Source organism: Thermobia domestica, chromosome 12 (genome assembly GCF_964235325.1).
Source record: "Thermobia domestica chromosome 12, izTheDome1.hap1.1, whole genome shotgun sequence".
NCBI classification, from domain to species: domain Eukaryota; kingdom Metazoa; phylum Arthropoda; class Insecta; order Zygentoma; family Lepismatidae; genus Thermobia; species Thermobia domestica.
Window position 1 is genome coordinate 201,565,473 of NC_137465.1, and position 17,490 is coordinate 201,582,962.

The 17,490-nt window shown below is 35.8% G+C and overlaps 1 protein-coding gene across 2 annotated transcripts in view; it reads right to left on the minus strand.

Moving 5' to 3' along the window:
* The window catches only part of LOC145666933 (retinol dehydrogenase 12-like), a 325,956-nt gene that overhangs the window by 184,896 nt on the left and 123,570 nt on the right, over positions 1-17,490 (minus strand). The window contains exon 1 of one of the 2 annotated variants that reach the window (XM_081734537.1): positions 16,324-16,454. The exons of the other annotated variant lie outside the window; for it this stretch is intronic. Coding sequence (XP_081590663.1) covers positions 16,324-16,423 — 100 coding nt within the window. The 5' untranslated portion in view covers positions 16,424-16,454. Of the gene's footprint in view, positions 1-16,323; positions 16,455-17,490 lie in introns of those variants that run through there. 2 annotated transcript variants of the gene reach the window in all.

The window sequence follows — 17,490 nt, forward strand, 5'->3', positions numbered from 1 at the left end:
AGTATCTGACTCGTACTTAGAAATTTTTTTGCAATTGTGAAAAATGGATGCAAGTAACGTTAAGTCACTTTTAGAAGCAATTAAAGCTGAAATGCAAACTTTGCACGAGTCGTTAGAAACTAAAAGTGTTGCTTCTAATAAAGAAATGCAAAATTTACGTGAATCTTTAGAAAACAAAATTGAAAAAGTTAATGAGTCTTTAGAAAGCAAAATTGTTGAGATCAATGATTCCTTAGAAAACAAGATGTTAGAAATCTCAGAAGCAACAAAACAACAGATCAACGATAAACTCCAGGCACAAATAGAAGTTGCTAAGAAAGAAATTTGGGGTAAAAGTGAAGAAAAGGGGGTCCAAGCACTTGAAAAAATTGAATCAATTGAAGCTCCAAATGAAAAAGCTAGTTGTGCAGATGTAGAACAAGGGTGCCAAAAGGTAGTAAATGAGTCAGTTTTTGTTAGCGCTTGCAATGGTAAAGAAACAAGTAGTCAGCCAATGTCATACAAATGTAAAGGTTTAGTTAGCCAAACTGTTACGTCAAGTAGGCCTAGTGTTCGTTCGAAGTTTAAACAGAAAGTAGATGCGTTGAACATAAAATATTTGTCATGCTACGGAGGAAAATGCACTGATAGGTTTTGTACGTGTAATTGTACTAATGTAGTAATATTAATGAATGGAGGCAAGAGAATGCGCTCTTTACTCATTAGTCATATGTTGAATTTAATGGAGCTAGGATGCGTCCAAAGCACGTTACAAACAGATAAGTTAGCATGTATTCCAAGTAATGACATATGTTCGTACTTCGTGAACATAGTTAGGGTTCAGATTGACAAGAAGGAAAACAGTGGTAACAGTTCTCACTTGGTGGTAATAAATATGTATGTTGTAAATTTCAAGCGCATAAGGTTTTATTGTTTTCTATGCACCCAAATATGTGTAATGAATGATGAAATCAGTTCAGGCACTAGTAACATCAATGAGAATAATGTTAGTGGAATGTCATGGCACAAACAAGTTGAAAGTTGTCGAAATAATTTTAGTAAGTTGCAGTACATTTTGAGTAAATCCGTCAGCAAGTATAAATATTGGTCACAACGTAGTAAGCACGCGTCCGATAAGAAACGAAAGTTGTGTAAATTGAAACGAAAAATAAAAGGAATGCACAAAATATTGCGATCTTTTGAAAGAATGTCAAAGTTTGTCCGTAGGAATTTTAAGAAAACCCAATGTAAGCACAAAGGCAATTGTATGGTGGTAAGTAGTAATGAAAAAAGCAATGTAGTCACTCCAGAAAAAGCACAATCAGAAAATGTAGGTGAAAAGCGAAATGAAAAGTTGAAACCTAGTAAGCGTTGTAAGTTGTTCAAAAGGTCAAAAGTCAATGCAAAAGGAAAACATATGCAGAAGTTAGTCGTTAAAAATCATGATGGTGTCCGTGAAAAATGTAGAAATCAGGTAAAAAAACCGTGTTGTAGCCAAGTGTCGAAAATTCAAAACAAACGTGAGAAAAAAGCAAAAGTTAGATTAGTCAAACGAACTTGTGCTAGGTGGCACGAGCATTCAGTAATAGCACAGAGGAGTAAACACACAGGGAAAATGAAAAACTGGGTTGATCATAATAGCAAATTCAATGTTTCATACATAATTAGGCAGAAAATTTCACGCAACAAAATTTTGAACGAAAATAAGTGCAGTAAACATAATTACAAAATACGTAAAAATTGCAAGTTCGTGAAGCAATGTGGTAAGTCGAAAGTCAAAATTTCTGTCAACATACGATTTGTTGTTGCTACTGACAGTGAAAAATCACACGCGTATGAAAAATCAATAAGTATCAAAGTAAATATTTGTTGCAGAAAACACACAGGCAATTACGAAGACATGTTTATTAAACGTTTTGGAATAAAATTCAAAATTCTTGTTGTACTTGAAAAACCAAGGGTAGGAATTGGATAAAAATATGCTCGCGAGAAAACTGGACTGTATACATTTTGGAAATTTGACCTTAGCGATGTTTAAGATTTTTGAATATTACAAAAAAAAAAAAAAAAAGATGAATGTAAAATTAAATATTTTGTTTTTAAAATGTAAAGAAATTAAAAATTGAGAAGATTGGTAAATTGTTAGATCCTTTAACTGGTAAATCAATTGGTTCACATTCAGTGGATAGACTTAAGGTGTGGAAACCTACGAAACAAACTCGTAAAATCTGGTTAGATTTAGCAGTAAAACATAGTTCTGAGAAGTACCATGATGTAATTTCAAACGAATTTAAAAATTCAGACCTAGAAAGTAGTGTTGAAACCGTTCTTTGCAATGCATTAACTACAACACCAGTATGTTTATCTCAAAGTGTTCAATCCAGAAGTAATAACCAACGAATACATAAAATATTGGAGAAATTGCTAGATATTGATAAGTATTTGAATTTTCTGTACTGTAAAAATTTGTGTTCATCCGATGTGTTGGAATTTGCGTTAGTAAATCTACAGAATCCTTATGTGGCACTAAATGAACAAGTGCAAGGAATGTAAAAAAAAAAAAAAAAAAAAAAAAAGAAGTCGTTTCATATGATATATGCAGGCATCTGTGACCCGCTATGCGACTTCCAGATGGCCGTTGATATTTCTTTTCCAAAGCAATGGAAAAACCAGCAAAGAAATATGCCAAGTCATGGAGATGAGGTCCCCCCCCCTTATGTATATTGGGTAATGTAACATGTTTTTAACGCTCGGAGTAAGCTATTTTGGTAAATCCCATTCTTTATTATTTTAAGTTTTTAACCTTGTATTCTTTAATTCGGCCTCATCTCGGGGAGGTAGAACAAATAATTCATTGTGGGTAGGTTCCTTCGAAATTTAGCCAGGCAGATCCTGTCGAGTGATCAGAGAGAATCATAACTGAATTATTACGTTGTAAAAATTTAGCTGTGAATCTTTAAGGCGCCGACAAATTTTATTAAATCTCGACTAAAACGTATATTACTTAATATTGTGTGAAATAAAGTTTTTAATATGTAATATGTTTTAAAAATTTGTTTACAAATGAAAGATTTCATTTCATATATCCGTGTTACTGTATTATTGCATTGTGTTTGAAGTTAACTAACTAATTAATAGTGCTGTTTAAATGTTGTATTTTAAAGGTTTGAAGAATGGAAATATTACATTATTAGGAGTTATTTTGAGAATTAGTTATAAGGAAGCATATATTGATGAAAAGGTTATTTTTGTATTTCGTGTGTTATTTTTCTCAAAATATTGAAAATTTTATGTGTTTAGTATGATAAGAATATTTAGTGTAAGGAGTAATACTACGAGTCAGATACTTACAAAAAAAAAAAAAAAGATTGAAATCTTATAATTTAAGTAATGGTGTAAGAAATATATTAGTTGATGTTAGTAAATAGAATATGAATAGTATATAATATAAAATGAAAATATAATAGATAATCAATATTATTCAACTTATATTGAAATCTTGTCTTATAAAAACAAATGTAATTTTATATTTTCGCATATACACACACACACAAAAAAAGAGAAAGAAAGCCCATTTAAAATAAATAGCCCATAAAATAAAAGCCCATCTACGTTTGTGGAAAGTGTTAGTGAATCATAATGAATCAAATGTTAATAATGGAAGAAACAAGAGGAATAATAACCGGAAAAATAAATTTAAGAAGAGGAAACGCAAGATCCCAGGGTTCTGATAATCTTCAAAGAAGATCATCGTCCATATCGCACGCCATATGTGAGCGTGTGGCCCCCCTCACTCCCATTCCATTTTAAATTTCCCAGTTACTCTTGGCTGAATTGGAATGAGGCTTCATGTACTGTTCGTCGACGCAAACTGTGTTTTGGTTTTATCTTTGTATAAGTTGGCAATTCTGTGAGTGATGACTCGTGCTTCCTGTCCACCGAATAAAGGAGGTGTAAAGTGGTTATGACAATCGAAAATATAGTCCCTTGAATTCAAATGCCATCGTAATATACCTTCACTGTTTTTAACACTTTAATTGTTTTGTGTTAATTGCAAACTTATTTAACGCTCTTTGATATTTGTATTTCTGATGAAGGATATTTATTATGAATATTTATAAAATCTTTTCTGGTGTGCTCAGCGTAAAGATATTGACGCTGAGGCAAAAAAGCCGCGAAAGGTACTCTAAGTGGTTATGGTGGTCTAGATTGGTTCTACTACAGTGATGCCCGAGAAAAATATCAAAGTTTTGCCTCGCAATCATTGAAGATTTATTAAGTTTGATAATAAAAAGAGTAAGCTAAATCTGCGCAGGTATATAAATATAAATTTAACACAAAAAATATGTTCGTATACCAAGACAACGTTTAATATGTGAAATCACGTAAGTAACGAGGCATGAGCAAAGAACTCGTACAAGGAAAAGGGTGAATTCCGCTTGGAATTGAAAAGTAATTATTTCCATGGAAGCTAAATAATGACTGATCAACGAGGAAGAAGAAGCATGAAGAAATCTTCTTCGTAAGAATAATTACATGATTCCCCCCCCCCAAAATCCATCAATTTATAGTGTGGTTAAGTGTGATGCCGAAATAGCGTGTGTTTAATACTGGTGCATCGCGTAATATAAAATTTAGCCGGCATTCGTAGTGCGTCATCTTCCTTAAAGAAAGAAAGAGAATAACATAAAAATATATAATAATTTCTTCGCATAAATTACACATTAATAAAGTTTTGGGCTTATGGTGTGTTGGTACATGTTAAATGAATCACTAATAAAATGCTGTAATGTTGTAAACGTAAGTATTATAAACCTGTGTTAAGCGAATAAAATTTACACACTATTTATTTCTTTATGTGCAATTACCTTTACAGTATTTCTGCACAATCACTACAGAGTGGCTGGATGATATGTCTAATGACTTACACTTATTCCGCCAATACTAGCAGGCGTGGTAAGGATGGTGGGCACTCGCAGTCGCAACCTCAATGAAATAGTATTTTGGTTCGAGATCCAACTTGGAGGTTTGCGCACTTTCTGTTGTAGTATCGTTATTTGTATTGCGAATGTCTTCTTCACGCCAATTGCTAAAAGCCACCACAGGTAAGCCGTATTAAACAGAAGTCGTTTCCAGCGGAGTTATAAAAATTGGTTATCCCGAATGGGATCAGGTAAGAATCAAACTCTTCCGGTCATAAGAATAACTGCCCTGAACAGGAACCGAACCCAACACAATCCAATTGTGTTACAATGTACGACCGGAAGATAGAAAGCGATTGTATTTCTGGTTTTACTCCTTCTTAGTGTCCTCATTTCACAACTGTATCGTTGATCCTTAAGATGATCCTTAAGTTTGGAGAAGAGACTGTATATACCGGTAATCTCTTCTTCAAACTTAATGATCAACGCTTTCAATGGGAGGACCAACGCTACAGTTGTGACACCGAGGTGGAAGCACCAGTTCGGCAATCGTGTTGACAGCAGCCACCACAATTCTTCTCCGACATTATGAAAAACCTTGTTTCGCGTTGGCCCAAGCGTGTTACCCGTAATGAGAATCTATGTTGAAAAGTGATGCCACTATTTGTAGCTGACATTGCAACCTTTGCACTGTTACCTGCATCGGTGCTCTCTGGCAAACACAAATAAAGGTATCACATTGAAGATATTACTTTTTGAATCACCCTCGTAAATTCCATGTTTATTTTTAATACTGTATTCAAACAGGAAGGAGCATAAATTAAACACTTCCGGTTTTATCGTTAATCACTATAGAGTAAAACCAATAGTTGATAGAGTGAAGCAGTTTTCTAAAATCAATTAAGCGTCTCAAGAATACATTTCATATCCACTCTAATCTTTGTACTAAAACAAGAAGTGGTAAAAACTTACTACTAATATCGGTTTCAATATTAATTAAGAAAATATCCTGTCATAAAAAACCAAATTTCTTCATGTGGTACTGCTACTTTTATTTACCTAATATCACAACAGAAGTATCATCAGACGGAAAATTAAACCCAAAACTACACGCAATATAGTATTTCAAGCGACATTTTCCCTGTAATGTAGCGATACAATTTACGAACAAATTATCATTTTGCTTATTTCCTTTTCAATACTTTTATTCTTTTATGGCTAGAGAATGACTATTACTTCAGTATGAGGGCTAGTGAGTGTCAACTTGAGGGAAGTCAATTGAGGGTGAGAGTGAGGGTGAGGTCATGGATAATATTTGAAGGTGAATATGATTGAAGCTTACGAAAAATTTCCTCTCTGGGTATTATATTATTTCAGATAATTGCAAGAAGGAAAAGAAACCGTTTGAGAAGATACCTGATGGAAATGATACTAAATATCTTTCGAAATATACAATATAATGGAGAGGAATAAAGCGAATGGACACAACTAGAAGGGTAATTCCTGTGTCAAGAGAAAATGGTTACGTAACGAACATACTTACTGGCAAGATTCTGTTTGTAGCAAGCCAGCCGTTGAAGGTGCTACATCACTTACGACAAGGAGAATACAGTCGGTCAACCGAACATAGATGCTCCTGAAAATCAAATCCGTCTAACACAGCCTCTGTTACTCCTTACAGACATTCAAATTCATTCCCATAGAATGTGCAAATAAAGTACCACAATTGAAGGCAACTCGAGTCTCACCTGCCTCTGAGGGAGCTCGACCACTAAAAATACCCATCTTCGTTCATGCTGTGCATACTAGTTACATTTAATCTTTCCACTTTCCTTCGAGATCTTCTTAGGGTCCTGATCTCCAGGATGAGCAGCCCTAATCCGAGGTACCTACATTAGTTTTTATATATATTATAGTCGTCGATGTGTTCATGAGGTAGCGAATATTCCTTTTTTATGCATCACAAAACAGTGAATGTGCAAAATTTGACATTAGAACAACTTCCAGTTTGTCATGCCAAAGTGTAAAGCTTCCATTACCCATTGTTTAGGAGATTTCTATAGTGATTTCCAAGTAACGCAAAATTTGTTACTTTCCACTTTCTTTTTCCGGACTGGAATTCAAGACTTTACACATTTCCTAGATCGTGAAGCATGGCAATAGGTATGTTAGCCAGTTCGTGAAAGCACAGACGAAAACTATTTTGGTTACATTGTTCTTGTTGTCTGCAGTTTGCGTTGTAGTATTAAGGCGGTGTTCTTTACTTCCAGATGAGATAATTCGTAAAACAGGCAACAGGAACGTAGTTGTGAAATTCTTGGATGTGAGTTGTATGAAGATCGTTCGGGAATTTGCTGCAGACATTCTGCAGACGGAGAAGAGGTTGGATGTCCTGATCAACAACGCAGGGATCGGAGGCGTCGAAGGAAGAACAGACGAAGGCCTATCACAAGTCATGGCCACCAACTACCTCGGACCATTCCTGCTTACACATCTGCTGGCAGGTAAACGTCTTTAGTGATGTATTGCTATGTTGCTTTTACTAGGTATTCACTTCAATATTATTAAAAATATAGTATACATTCACCTTCGTATACGTTATTTATTTGTAAATTTGAGGCCAGGGCATGTTGAGTTATAAAAATGTTAAGTTTGTATACGCCTCATTACACCTCTGCTTGTTGCCATTATGTTATTAACGATTCTGTCACTGAATTGATTTGTGGCTATATGGTTCGCTTCAGAAGATCCGGATTTGATTACCGGTAGGAGCTGATAAGGTTCGGATCCCACGTTATGTTGTAGGTCCACTTTTTTCCTCGATGCTGGAAGGAAAGCTAAATTCCAATTCAAACAACCAAACTCGTCTTTGCGACTATGCAAAAATTACTCACTAGAAGTAACTGAGATACCAAAAGAAATCTTAAATTCTAGGTACATTGTTGACTATATTGGCCAGTGGTCATAGACCATCCAGGGTGCACAAATGCTTCCTTTCGGAGTTATAGGCTGCCGAAAACTCGGAAAAATGAACTTTAAAGGTCCATAGCTCCAAAACTATATGACCTACCGTAGTCGGGTCAAGACTTCACTTATGAACTAGTATGTGTCCTATCCAAATATCCTTATTTCAGAATCCTGCTGTACTTCCGCAACGATTTTTATAGATGTACTTGGTGATTAGTTCAAATTATATGCCCGTAGCCAAACTGCCTCTCGAAAAATTGTTGTGTGAGTACCTTAGGATTCTGAAACATGTATTTTTGGATAGGATACATATTAGTTCCTAAGTGAAGTCTTGACCCGACTACGGTAGATCTCATAGTTTTGGAGCTATGACCTTCAAATTTCATTTTTTCAAGTTTTCGGCAGCTTATAACTCCGAAAGGAATTATTTGTGCACCCAGGTTGGCCTATACTTTTTGTCTTATCTTGGTGTCAGGAATCACCTCTCAAACGTTGCCGGTGTTGTTTTGAAACACCCTATATATATACCGTGTTTACTCGCGTTATAGTCGTTTTCGCATAATAGTCGCACCTTAAGTTGGAAGTAAAAATATTCACCAAAAAACTTCCCCGCATAAAAGTCGAAGTCTACGGGATTTTTAACTTTGTAAACGAGATTTTCTTCGAAATTGTTTATCTTGTGTGAATCCGAGCAAAAGAACTTTTCGTGTTTACTGATAAGTAATATCTGTCAACAGAGATCAAGTAACCTACTTCCACCCTCCATTTTATATTGACACAATGCTGTATGTATCAAAATTCGAAATTGTTTAGATCATAGCGATAATTGATTGGCAGCTCTCCTCGCGTTAATAGTCGCAGTTGGATCTTCACATTTAAAAAATTGTACCTAGGTAGAAATAAGCGAGTAACCGGTTGTTAAAAAATTAGAATAACATCACTGCCTACAAATAATGAAAATAATTCAGAAGGAAAAATGTATTTATCTTAATGAAATAGTGTTAGTCTAACGTGATGAATCAGAATATTTCGATCATTAACAAGTAGTGCAGTGAGTGTCTATTCAAACAAAAATTATCATTACAGCTACTACTCACCTGTTTCAGCTTGAAAACTTAATTTCACTATAACTTCTATTCTGTAACTCTTAAACTGTCTCTATATGATTAACATAAGACTTTTTGTTCCGAAGGTCTACTGGCTAAGTCGTCCCCCAGCAGAGTGGTCAACGTGAGCTCCTGCGTGCAGAGGTTTGGTCTCTGGCCTGACGTAGAGCATCTGACAATGGACTCGCGATACTTAACCTACGCCTACTCCAAACTCTTCCTTACGATGTTCACTGTCGACATGGCACACAAGCTGAAAGCCTATGGTAAGATGCTTAATAATTAAGCGCAGTTTTTATTCTATCTTTCTTCATGAAATCAGTACCTATATACGTTGGTATGGAAATAGGCTGATTCCTCCTTGGTAAGAATGAATGAAATTCCGGCAGTACATTGCCAGAGGTCTCCTACACTTACACATCTAGTAAGATGATACATAGGGTAACGTCGGCGTAGCCTTAGTGCGAATTGTTCTGCCTCTTCCCCCAACATGAAGCAATTGAATGAAAAACACATTTTCGAGTCAGAGGGCTGGTAAGGTGCATTGTGGTTGTTTCACAATACATGGCCCAGAGACAACATTTGAGTGACTTCACATGGGGAAGAATCATTGGGAAACTAGAAGTGTGACGAGTGCCGCCCAGGAGTTTGGCATTGTCCATAGCACTGTCTCACATGCATGGGAAGCGTTTCAAACGACGGACAATGCTTTGCAATGGAGAGGTGTTGGTTGACCACGGCCAACTATAGCAGCGGATGATAACACCAGTGTTTATTCAGTGATATAAAGAGTGCAGTCCTGTGCATAGAATAAGAAGAAAGTATTAAGTCCAAGGAATTGGTGGCTTCGCAAAGTAGTGTTGAAATGTTGTCGAACTGTACCGTACCCTAAATTGATTTTGAACGTTGCAAACATGCCAGAACGGATTAGGTGAGCTCAGTTTTTGCACGTAACAGACTTAGAGAGACAGTGTATCGTGGGTCTGAGAGAGACTGAACGATCGTCCCCAAGAACTGTGCCTGTGCATCTGTGTTCTAGGCAGTTCTCCAAGGAAGATGTTCACGTAGATGTCAACTCAATTGTAAACCAGTTGATGAATTCATCCCTGGACTTTCTCATTATACAAGCTGTCCACTTCCTCAAAGGTTAGGAACATTGTCGGTCTGGAGTGTAATCTAAGAAGATCTAAAACCGCTGGCCTTTGATCGCCTTACTTGTTCTAATTCCACACTACGATAAAAAGTTCGTCTACAATGGAATGGCGAAAGAATAGTTTGGAAAGATCAATGATGAGTCATTATGCTTTTAGTGAAGAACCGGTTCTCCAGCGGCACCAGTGATGGTTGCTTGCATTTGTGGCGTTGACCAGGTGAACGGTACCTTCTACAGATCACATCATCCAAATCCTTCTGTCTCCATATAGGACAGTGTTTACTTGCACGAGCGATGATGAAGGGAAACTGAGTACAGAGAATCAATGATATTCGTTTCGGGGCAGGGACGTACGCAGGGAGTGGGTTCTGGGGGTCCGGACCCCTCCCGAAATTTTGACTTTTGTATAATATTAGCCTAATTTTAGGAGCAATTTTAGGAATTTTAATAAAAAATCCCCTCATATTGAGTTTGGACCCCCTCCGAAATAAATTCCTGCGTACGCTACTGTTTCGGGGTATTGAGCGGACCAGGAAAAGAGTTAAAGTTCATTCTGCGCCTGCTCAAACCACACTTCAATAGACACATTGTTGGATACAGTTCTCCAATTCCGATCAATGGAAAGTATTTTCTGGCTCTTAAACTGGTCTTTGTAGCTGGTTCTCTCCAAAAGTCTTTCAGTTCATTGTTCTGTCCTAATCTCTATTCTTCTGTTTACTCACTGACTTGCACAGGTATGCTCCAGCATATTTTCTTATGATGTAATTCCCCACGATTTCGCGGTGTTCGATTCTTGCTAATGGGACAATAAAAATCTTCTAAACTTTATTTGAACTGCAGATCCCATTCTCCCAGTATGGCTAAATGAATAAAATATAAAGCAGTCATAAGTCTCGCCCACAAATTCCAAATTATTATGCATTATAATTGGAAGAAGGTACAACTAAATGGCAGAGCGATTGAACTGCAAAAAGCATATAACTCCATTTCTTAGAATTTGTAGGGGAAGCGGAAAGGAAGAAACAAAGTCGATAGAAGATTAACAGTTCCTTCTGACTTCTGCTCTTTTGCTGATGGCTGGAGATAATTGATTCTTGCACAAACCACTGGACGGCTTTATCATACTGTAATATTATTATAGCAGTTTTAACCAAAAATGGAATTACCTGAGTTTTGCACCCATTTCTTTAACTTCTCGTAAAAACACAAATATTGATTTTCTATTCGAAGAACAAACTTTCGACTATATTATTGATATTCCATATAGCTGTGTTCTAGTGGAAGCAAATTGTTGGACATTTCCTGCGAAATAATTTTCTGGAAACTCATTTGGAGTTTCAGTGATAAAGGTATGGCAAACGGGCAATAAGTAAACATTCCAAAAGTCATAGAAGCTGTAAAAATTTAGAAATAACCTATGTTATATTGAGGTGTGTCTAAGTTAGGTCTATATAGACGAGGAGGTCTCAAACTCGAACGAAATTTACAAAAATTAACGTTTGTAACTTGATTCGGTGATACATCCGATAAATGGATCTACAATATACTACTACTAAAGCAAATAAAAATGTAGGATATATACACTAGAATATTGGTAGTTTTATTGTATATTCGAGTTTTAATAGTTAAATGAAAACTGAATTTCCTAATTTTTGATTCAATTTACTTTCTACAGATTTTTCTCTATTTTGATTAAATTTTACGCATCCAATAGAATGAAAAATTGCAAAACTGTTACATTCTCGTTATCAATTTTCTTTCTTAATAATGTATATGTAGTACCTACACTCATGTTTAAAATTATTGTAGCATGTTTATAGATATGTTGTTGTAGGAATATAATTTGATAACGAATTCGCCCTGTATTTCTTATAATGTTAGTATGTGTATAATCGACAAAGACAGGTATGTGGAAAATTTCATGTCAAAAGAGCAGTAAATAAGGACAATAAAACGAAAATAAAACGTTCTTGTCAATTTAGCAACATTTTGTTTTACTCATTCTAATTTTCGTATTTATAACTCTTTTCCTATGGAATTTACTACAAATATAGCCTACATTTGCCGATTAAACACATAGTATCAGTATTAAAAGTGCCCTGCGAAATCATTATCAAATTATATTCTTACAAGAAGACAGTTATAGATATGTGACAATCATTTTGGACATGAGTGTAGATAGTGTGATTTTTTCTCTCCTAATGAAATAAATATTTTTATTCACAGGAGTGACTGTGAACGCACTACACCCAGGTGGAGTAAATACGAATATTTTTTGTCACTTAAACGTTTTGGAGAAAATCATTTTTGGTTGGATGATTGCGAATTTCAAGGTAGGACTTTCCGATTCTCAACGAAGTACTACTAATACGACCGAATTAAATAACATCAGTTTCCACTAAAGACAAACAATATCTTCAAAATAACGGTTTGATTTTATATTATTATGGAGACGTCAGTTCCAAGCCTATTTGTCCCCGTCACATAAAAGCCAATGGCCGATAATACATTCTACTCATAAGAAACATCAAAATAAAATAATAATTTAAAATAAAATTTCTAAAAAATGGGAACTTAATACAAGCTGAATGAATTAATGTAATACAACAAACCATATAAAAATAAAACAGAGGGCGCAAAACACCAGAAGGAATAAACAAACGAGAAAACATATAACAAGAGAAGGAAAAAGAGGACAGGAACAATAAAAAAACATAAAAGCTAAACAAAAAATAATCAAACAAGGTTAAATGTTTCAATCCTGCGAACAAATGTGAGAACACTCTCACAAAAGTAAGATTATTATTCCCGAGAAACTGACAATTACCAGATAATCCTAAAGGTTATCTCAGGTCGAAGTATCAAGGACAATCCACACGTATGTGACGAATACTCACAAAGAAAGGTCCCATAAGTTGTCGCTCAAACCTGATTACCACATAGCACATCTGATAGAGCATCATGAAAAATGAAAATGAGCAAAATGTAAGGTGCTTGGATCAGATGGATAGGAGCTACGGGGCTTCAACATTTGAATATCCAAAAAATTATATCATGGAATTACGTATGTTTAAAGTAAATATTTTGAAAACTGTTAAACCAATTAAAACGTAAGGTGCACAATATAATGAGAACAAAATGCCGTATTGAAAACCACAGTGTTGCCATAGATGAAGCAATGTTGCCAACTCAGCATAAAAGTATTTTGTTTGAAATAGCTCTATATAGAAATGTGTACAAATTTAAAATGCGCTATTATAACTAAACATAACAGTGAAGTGTAGTGGTACAGTGTTTCACACTGTTGGAGCTACGTATGCTGAAAATATACAACGGAGAAGTCTCATATGTGGCAACAGAGGGTAATAGAGGAAACTGGGTCTCATACTATGAATTTAATTCAAATACAGAATAACACCGATAATATAATTTATCAAAATATTGATGCATTTGAAAAAGGAAATTGCGTGATGTCATTTATACGTCCTGTGTCAGCACCGAAGCTATATGGGACGGGATCTACAGCGTAAAGTAGGATCCGAACGACTATTAAGAAACATAAGATGACATTGAAATAGAAGGTGAAAAGTACCATAAAACCTGCATGTCCGAGGCGGGATTGGAACCTGTGATCCTAAAAAATCGGTGGGCTAGCCTTCCACACCACATGGCTGTCCGGGCCTGTCAGAGGGGCGATACGGTCTTTACAATACGAACAGTCAACGATACACACTAAATAGGAATGTATCTGATGCGCAAGCACACTAGAATCAGTTCATTTCGCTAATTACCTAAACTAGGTTTTAGTGAGAGCAGCTTATTTTACTTGACTTTTTCCCAATCCGTTGCATACGTTGGGGGAAATGGATGCTGAGTTCGGAGTACGAAAGAGTCTATTCCAGTGCGGGGACACTGGTTTCATCCCTACCCGCGCGAGATTTTGGTGGAGAGCATCGTGTCCCTGGGAATTCTCCCGTTTCCTTTCACATTCTCCTCCCACTATTACATAATTCACTTTCAATAACTAATACGGCTCGATTAGGGAAAAAGACAGTACCATGGGACGTACAATTCGAAATTTGATTTCATTTAGAGAATCGATTGAGAAAATTCAATTGGAGAAATAGGTTGAACAGTGTTACCAACACCAACTGTTCGTCATTTCTTGAATAAATTGAATTATATTTGTGCTGAATAAAATATGTAGAGTTAAGTTGAATACAGTAAAGCCCCCATTATCGGAAAGTGCCGTGAAAAAAATTAACTCTGCTATAGTCGCACTCAATTACTTTTCATATGTAGTCATTGCTAATTGACACTCCGCATGCAAATAAGTACTGTATGTTCTAATACATAAAAATAAATTTCATTTTAGAAAATCAATATTTCTAACAAAATTGCACTTTCGAAGTGTTACTTTACTTGATAAGCAGAAGTAGTTGTAAGATATTAAAAAAAAAAAAAAAAAACCGGGGAATTGGGAAAATTGATTTATTGTGCTGTATATACCGTATTTTAAAAGTTTTATTAGTTTTGTACGTGCAATAAAACAGTTTTTATACAAAAATATTTTGTTTGCCCCTCATTTTTAGTCTTTTTTTTTGGATTAACCGCAATTTTCGCTATCCGCGGTGTCCTTGCCATCCAATTCTACGGATAATCAGAGCTTTACTGTAATTCTCTATGTAAGACTTATATATTGGACATATTATTATACAATGGCACATTTTCTTGTAATACCTGAACCTAATATCAACATTTAAAGAATATCATCAAAGCCAAACTTCATTCGAGGCCCTAAAGCCAGGAAAAGATTTTGGGACGAGAGAGCTGTTTCTCTGTCCAAGGCTGTTTCACTGTCATTGCCGGTGTGATTTCCCTGTTGTAGAACTCTAGAGCCGCCACTGAATGAAAGTGGTCCGACAAAGCAAGCAGCTCACTTATCAGTGTACTTATCATGTAAGTCAAGGAAGTCAGAAAATATAAGACTGCATCGCCTGAAAATGCATCTCCTGGAAGCAGATAGTACCTGCTAGTTGCTCCGATTCCTTAACATATAAATGTCATTTAAGTAAATTTTGATCATAATCGCAATTAAGGCTCGAAGTTGTTCTAGAAGGAAGACATTTCAACATCCTGAAGAATTTGTTTTCAAATTACCAAAGAAAAGAAACTTTTGCTTCAAAAATTGGTCGTTATTGATTGAAAAACACTCCTATAATTCTTCTATCGAAGTAGAAAATAAGAACGGAATCCCTTTCTCACAATCCCTGAAACGATAAACTCAGTTCAGTTTAGACGGAGACCAGCATACCTGTAACACATTATACGCATAGTTATATTTTCGTATTATATTATTTACGATTTAACTTATATTGTAAGGTTACTTTAAACTTACGTAATGGAACTAACATGTATTTTATTTTTCAGACACCAAAGGAAGGGGCAGTTACCCACATCTATTTGGCAGTGGACGATGCGATTGATTCAATAACAGGAAAATATTTCGTCAACTGTGAAGTAAGCAATCATGTTGTGTAGTAAGTTGTTAACAATAGAAGCCAACTTTAACAAATTTTTTGCACCTGCAACACGCAAGCAACAGATTGCGATGTCTTAAATACAAACTTCCATTTAACAACCTCAGTCATTCGCAAGTAAACGCTCTGTGACGTCACAGTCCCTTTTGCCCTTATCAGGAAACATCTATACACAACAGACACATTAACAAGTAAAAAAAGATTAAATATTTACTACCGAAGAAGATTGAGCCAACTAACTTTGTGAAATGGGCCTAAGCCTTAAAATACGACCCGAACCAATAGTCGAACTTTCAGTGGAGATTCTTAGGAGCGACTATTATTATTATTGTTTAGTATTCTGCCTTTAGGCAGGTCTTATGACTGATGTCTTATGACTGAGAATTTTAACCAAAATCTACTATAACTGACATTATTTGAAAATCTGAGGGTGCAGGGCCAAAATTAAGATCAGATTCGTTTTCAGCAGCTCGAAAACTATAAGGAACACTTTGTTTCATGAAAGAAAATTTTTCACTGTCGGCCAGTGTAATACAACAATGAATCGTGACGAACAGATGTTTATTGCATCCATGGGACATTATACCTTTGAAGCTGTAATCAGTTGTGAAGTTGCATAAATATGATTATATAATCTAATCTAAATCAAGCCTTACCTTGAAATAGCTGGCATGCACTGCATTTAAAAACAACGCCATACGGCACTCTGATGGACTTCCTGAAAATAATTATTTTATTTTGACTCCCACGCAACATGAACTACACAATGATTGGTGTAAGGTCGGAAACTGGAAAACAGTGAATAGATTCAATTATTTTTTCTTTCTATCTATAGAATTGTGTAGGTCAGGGTTAAATGAGGAGGGGGGGATTGCCTTACACGTGCAGGGAACATCTGTCAAAATCATTAATGTTATGATTATCACTTCAACGTCCGTGCCTTATCAATAGTCGACGGAGGAATTACATTTTTCCTTTTGCTGCTACAAACACAAACTATATCCACGGGAAGTAATATTTTTATCCTGGTGTCTTTTTATATGTCTAATTAAAAATGAGCATATTTCTGGCTCATGTGAACACAAAAACAAGTTTTTTTTTCTCATATGAATATACTCGCATATATAAACCATATTTTTAACTTTAGGTCTTATTAAGTGAGTCCAAAGTGATATAAAAGTATATTTTGGGCGATACTCACTTATTGCTCAGAAATACATTTGCCAGTATTAGCAACGACGATAATAGGGATTTATTTCTTACAAATATTTGGGGCCGCGGTGGCTCAGTGGTAGAGCGTTCACCTCTGGTGCTTGGGGTCCCGGGTTCGATCCCAGCCCTCTCCAAGTGAACTTTGTGGTGGACAAACACCGTGTGCGTTGGTTTTCACGGGGTTCTCCCGTTTCCTCCCACTTTCTTCATTCCACCATTTCATTCATTACTCATCATCACCGTCTCCTTTAGCCTAACCGGCATAACCGTGGGACGTAAAACTCAAAGATTTAATTTCATTTTTTTACAAATATTTGACCTTGTGCAAAAGGATTTGAAGTAATGTACAGTAAGAGCAGAGATGGAGTAGGTCAGTGGGTCGTGGGTCAAGAGAACATGACCCACTCCGACCCACCACCCACTGTTACCCACTGTGGCCTAGCTACCTACTCTGCTCAATGTATTGTAGACATCATCTTCTGCACACAGATGAACTTATCTACATTTTACTTTCAAGGCCTCCATTTTTCTTGCTTTTTCATTTGTTTCTATTTACTTACCTGAGATGAGTAAATCTAAGTAAAAAAAAGAACTTCAGGCATTTTTGGATC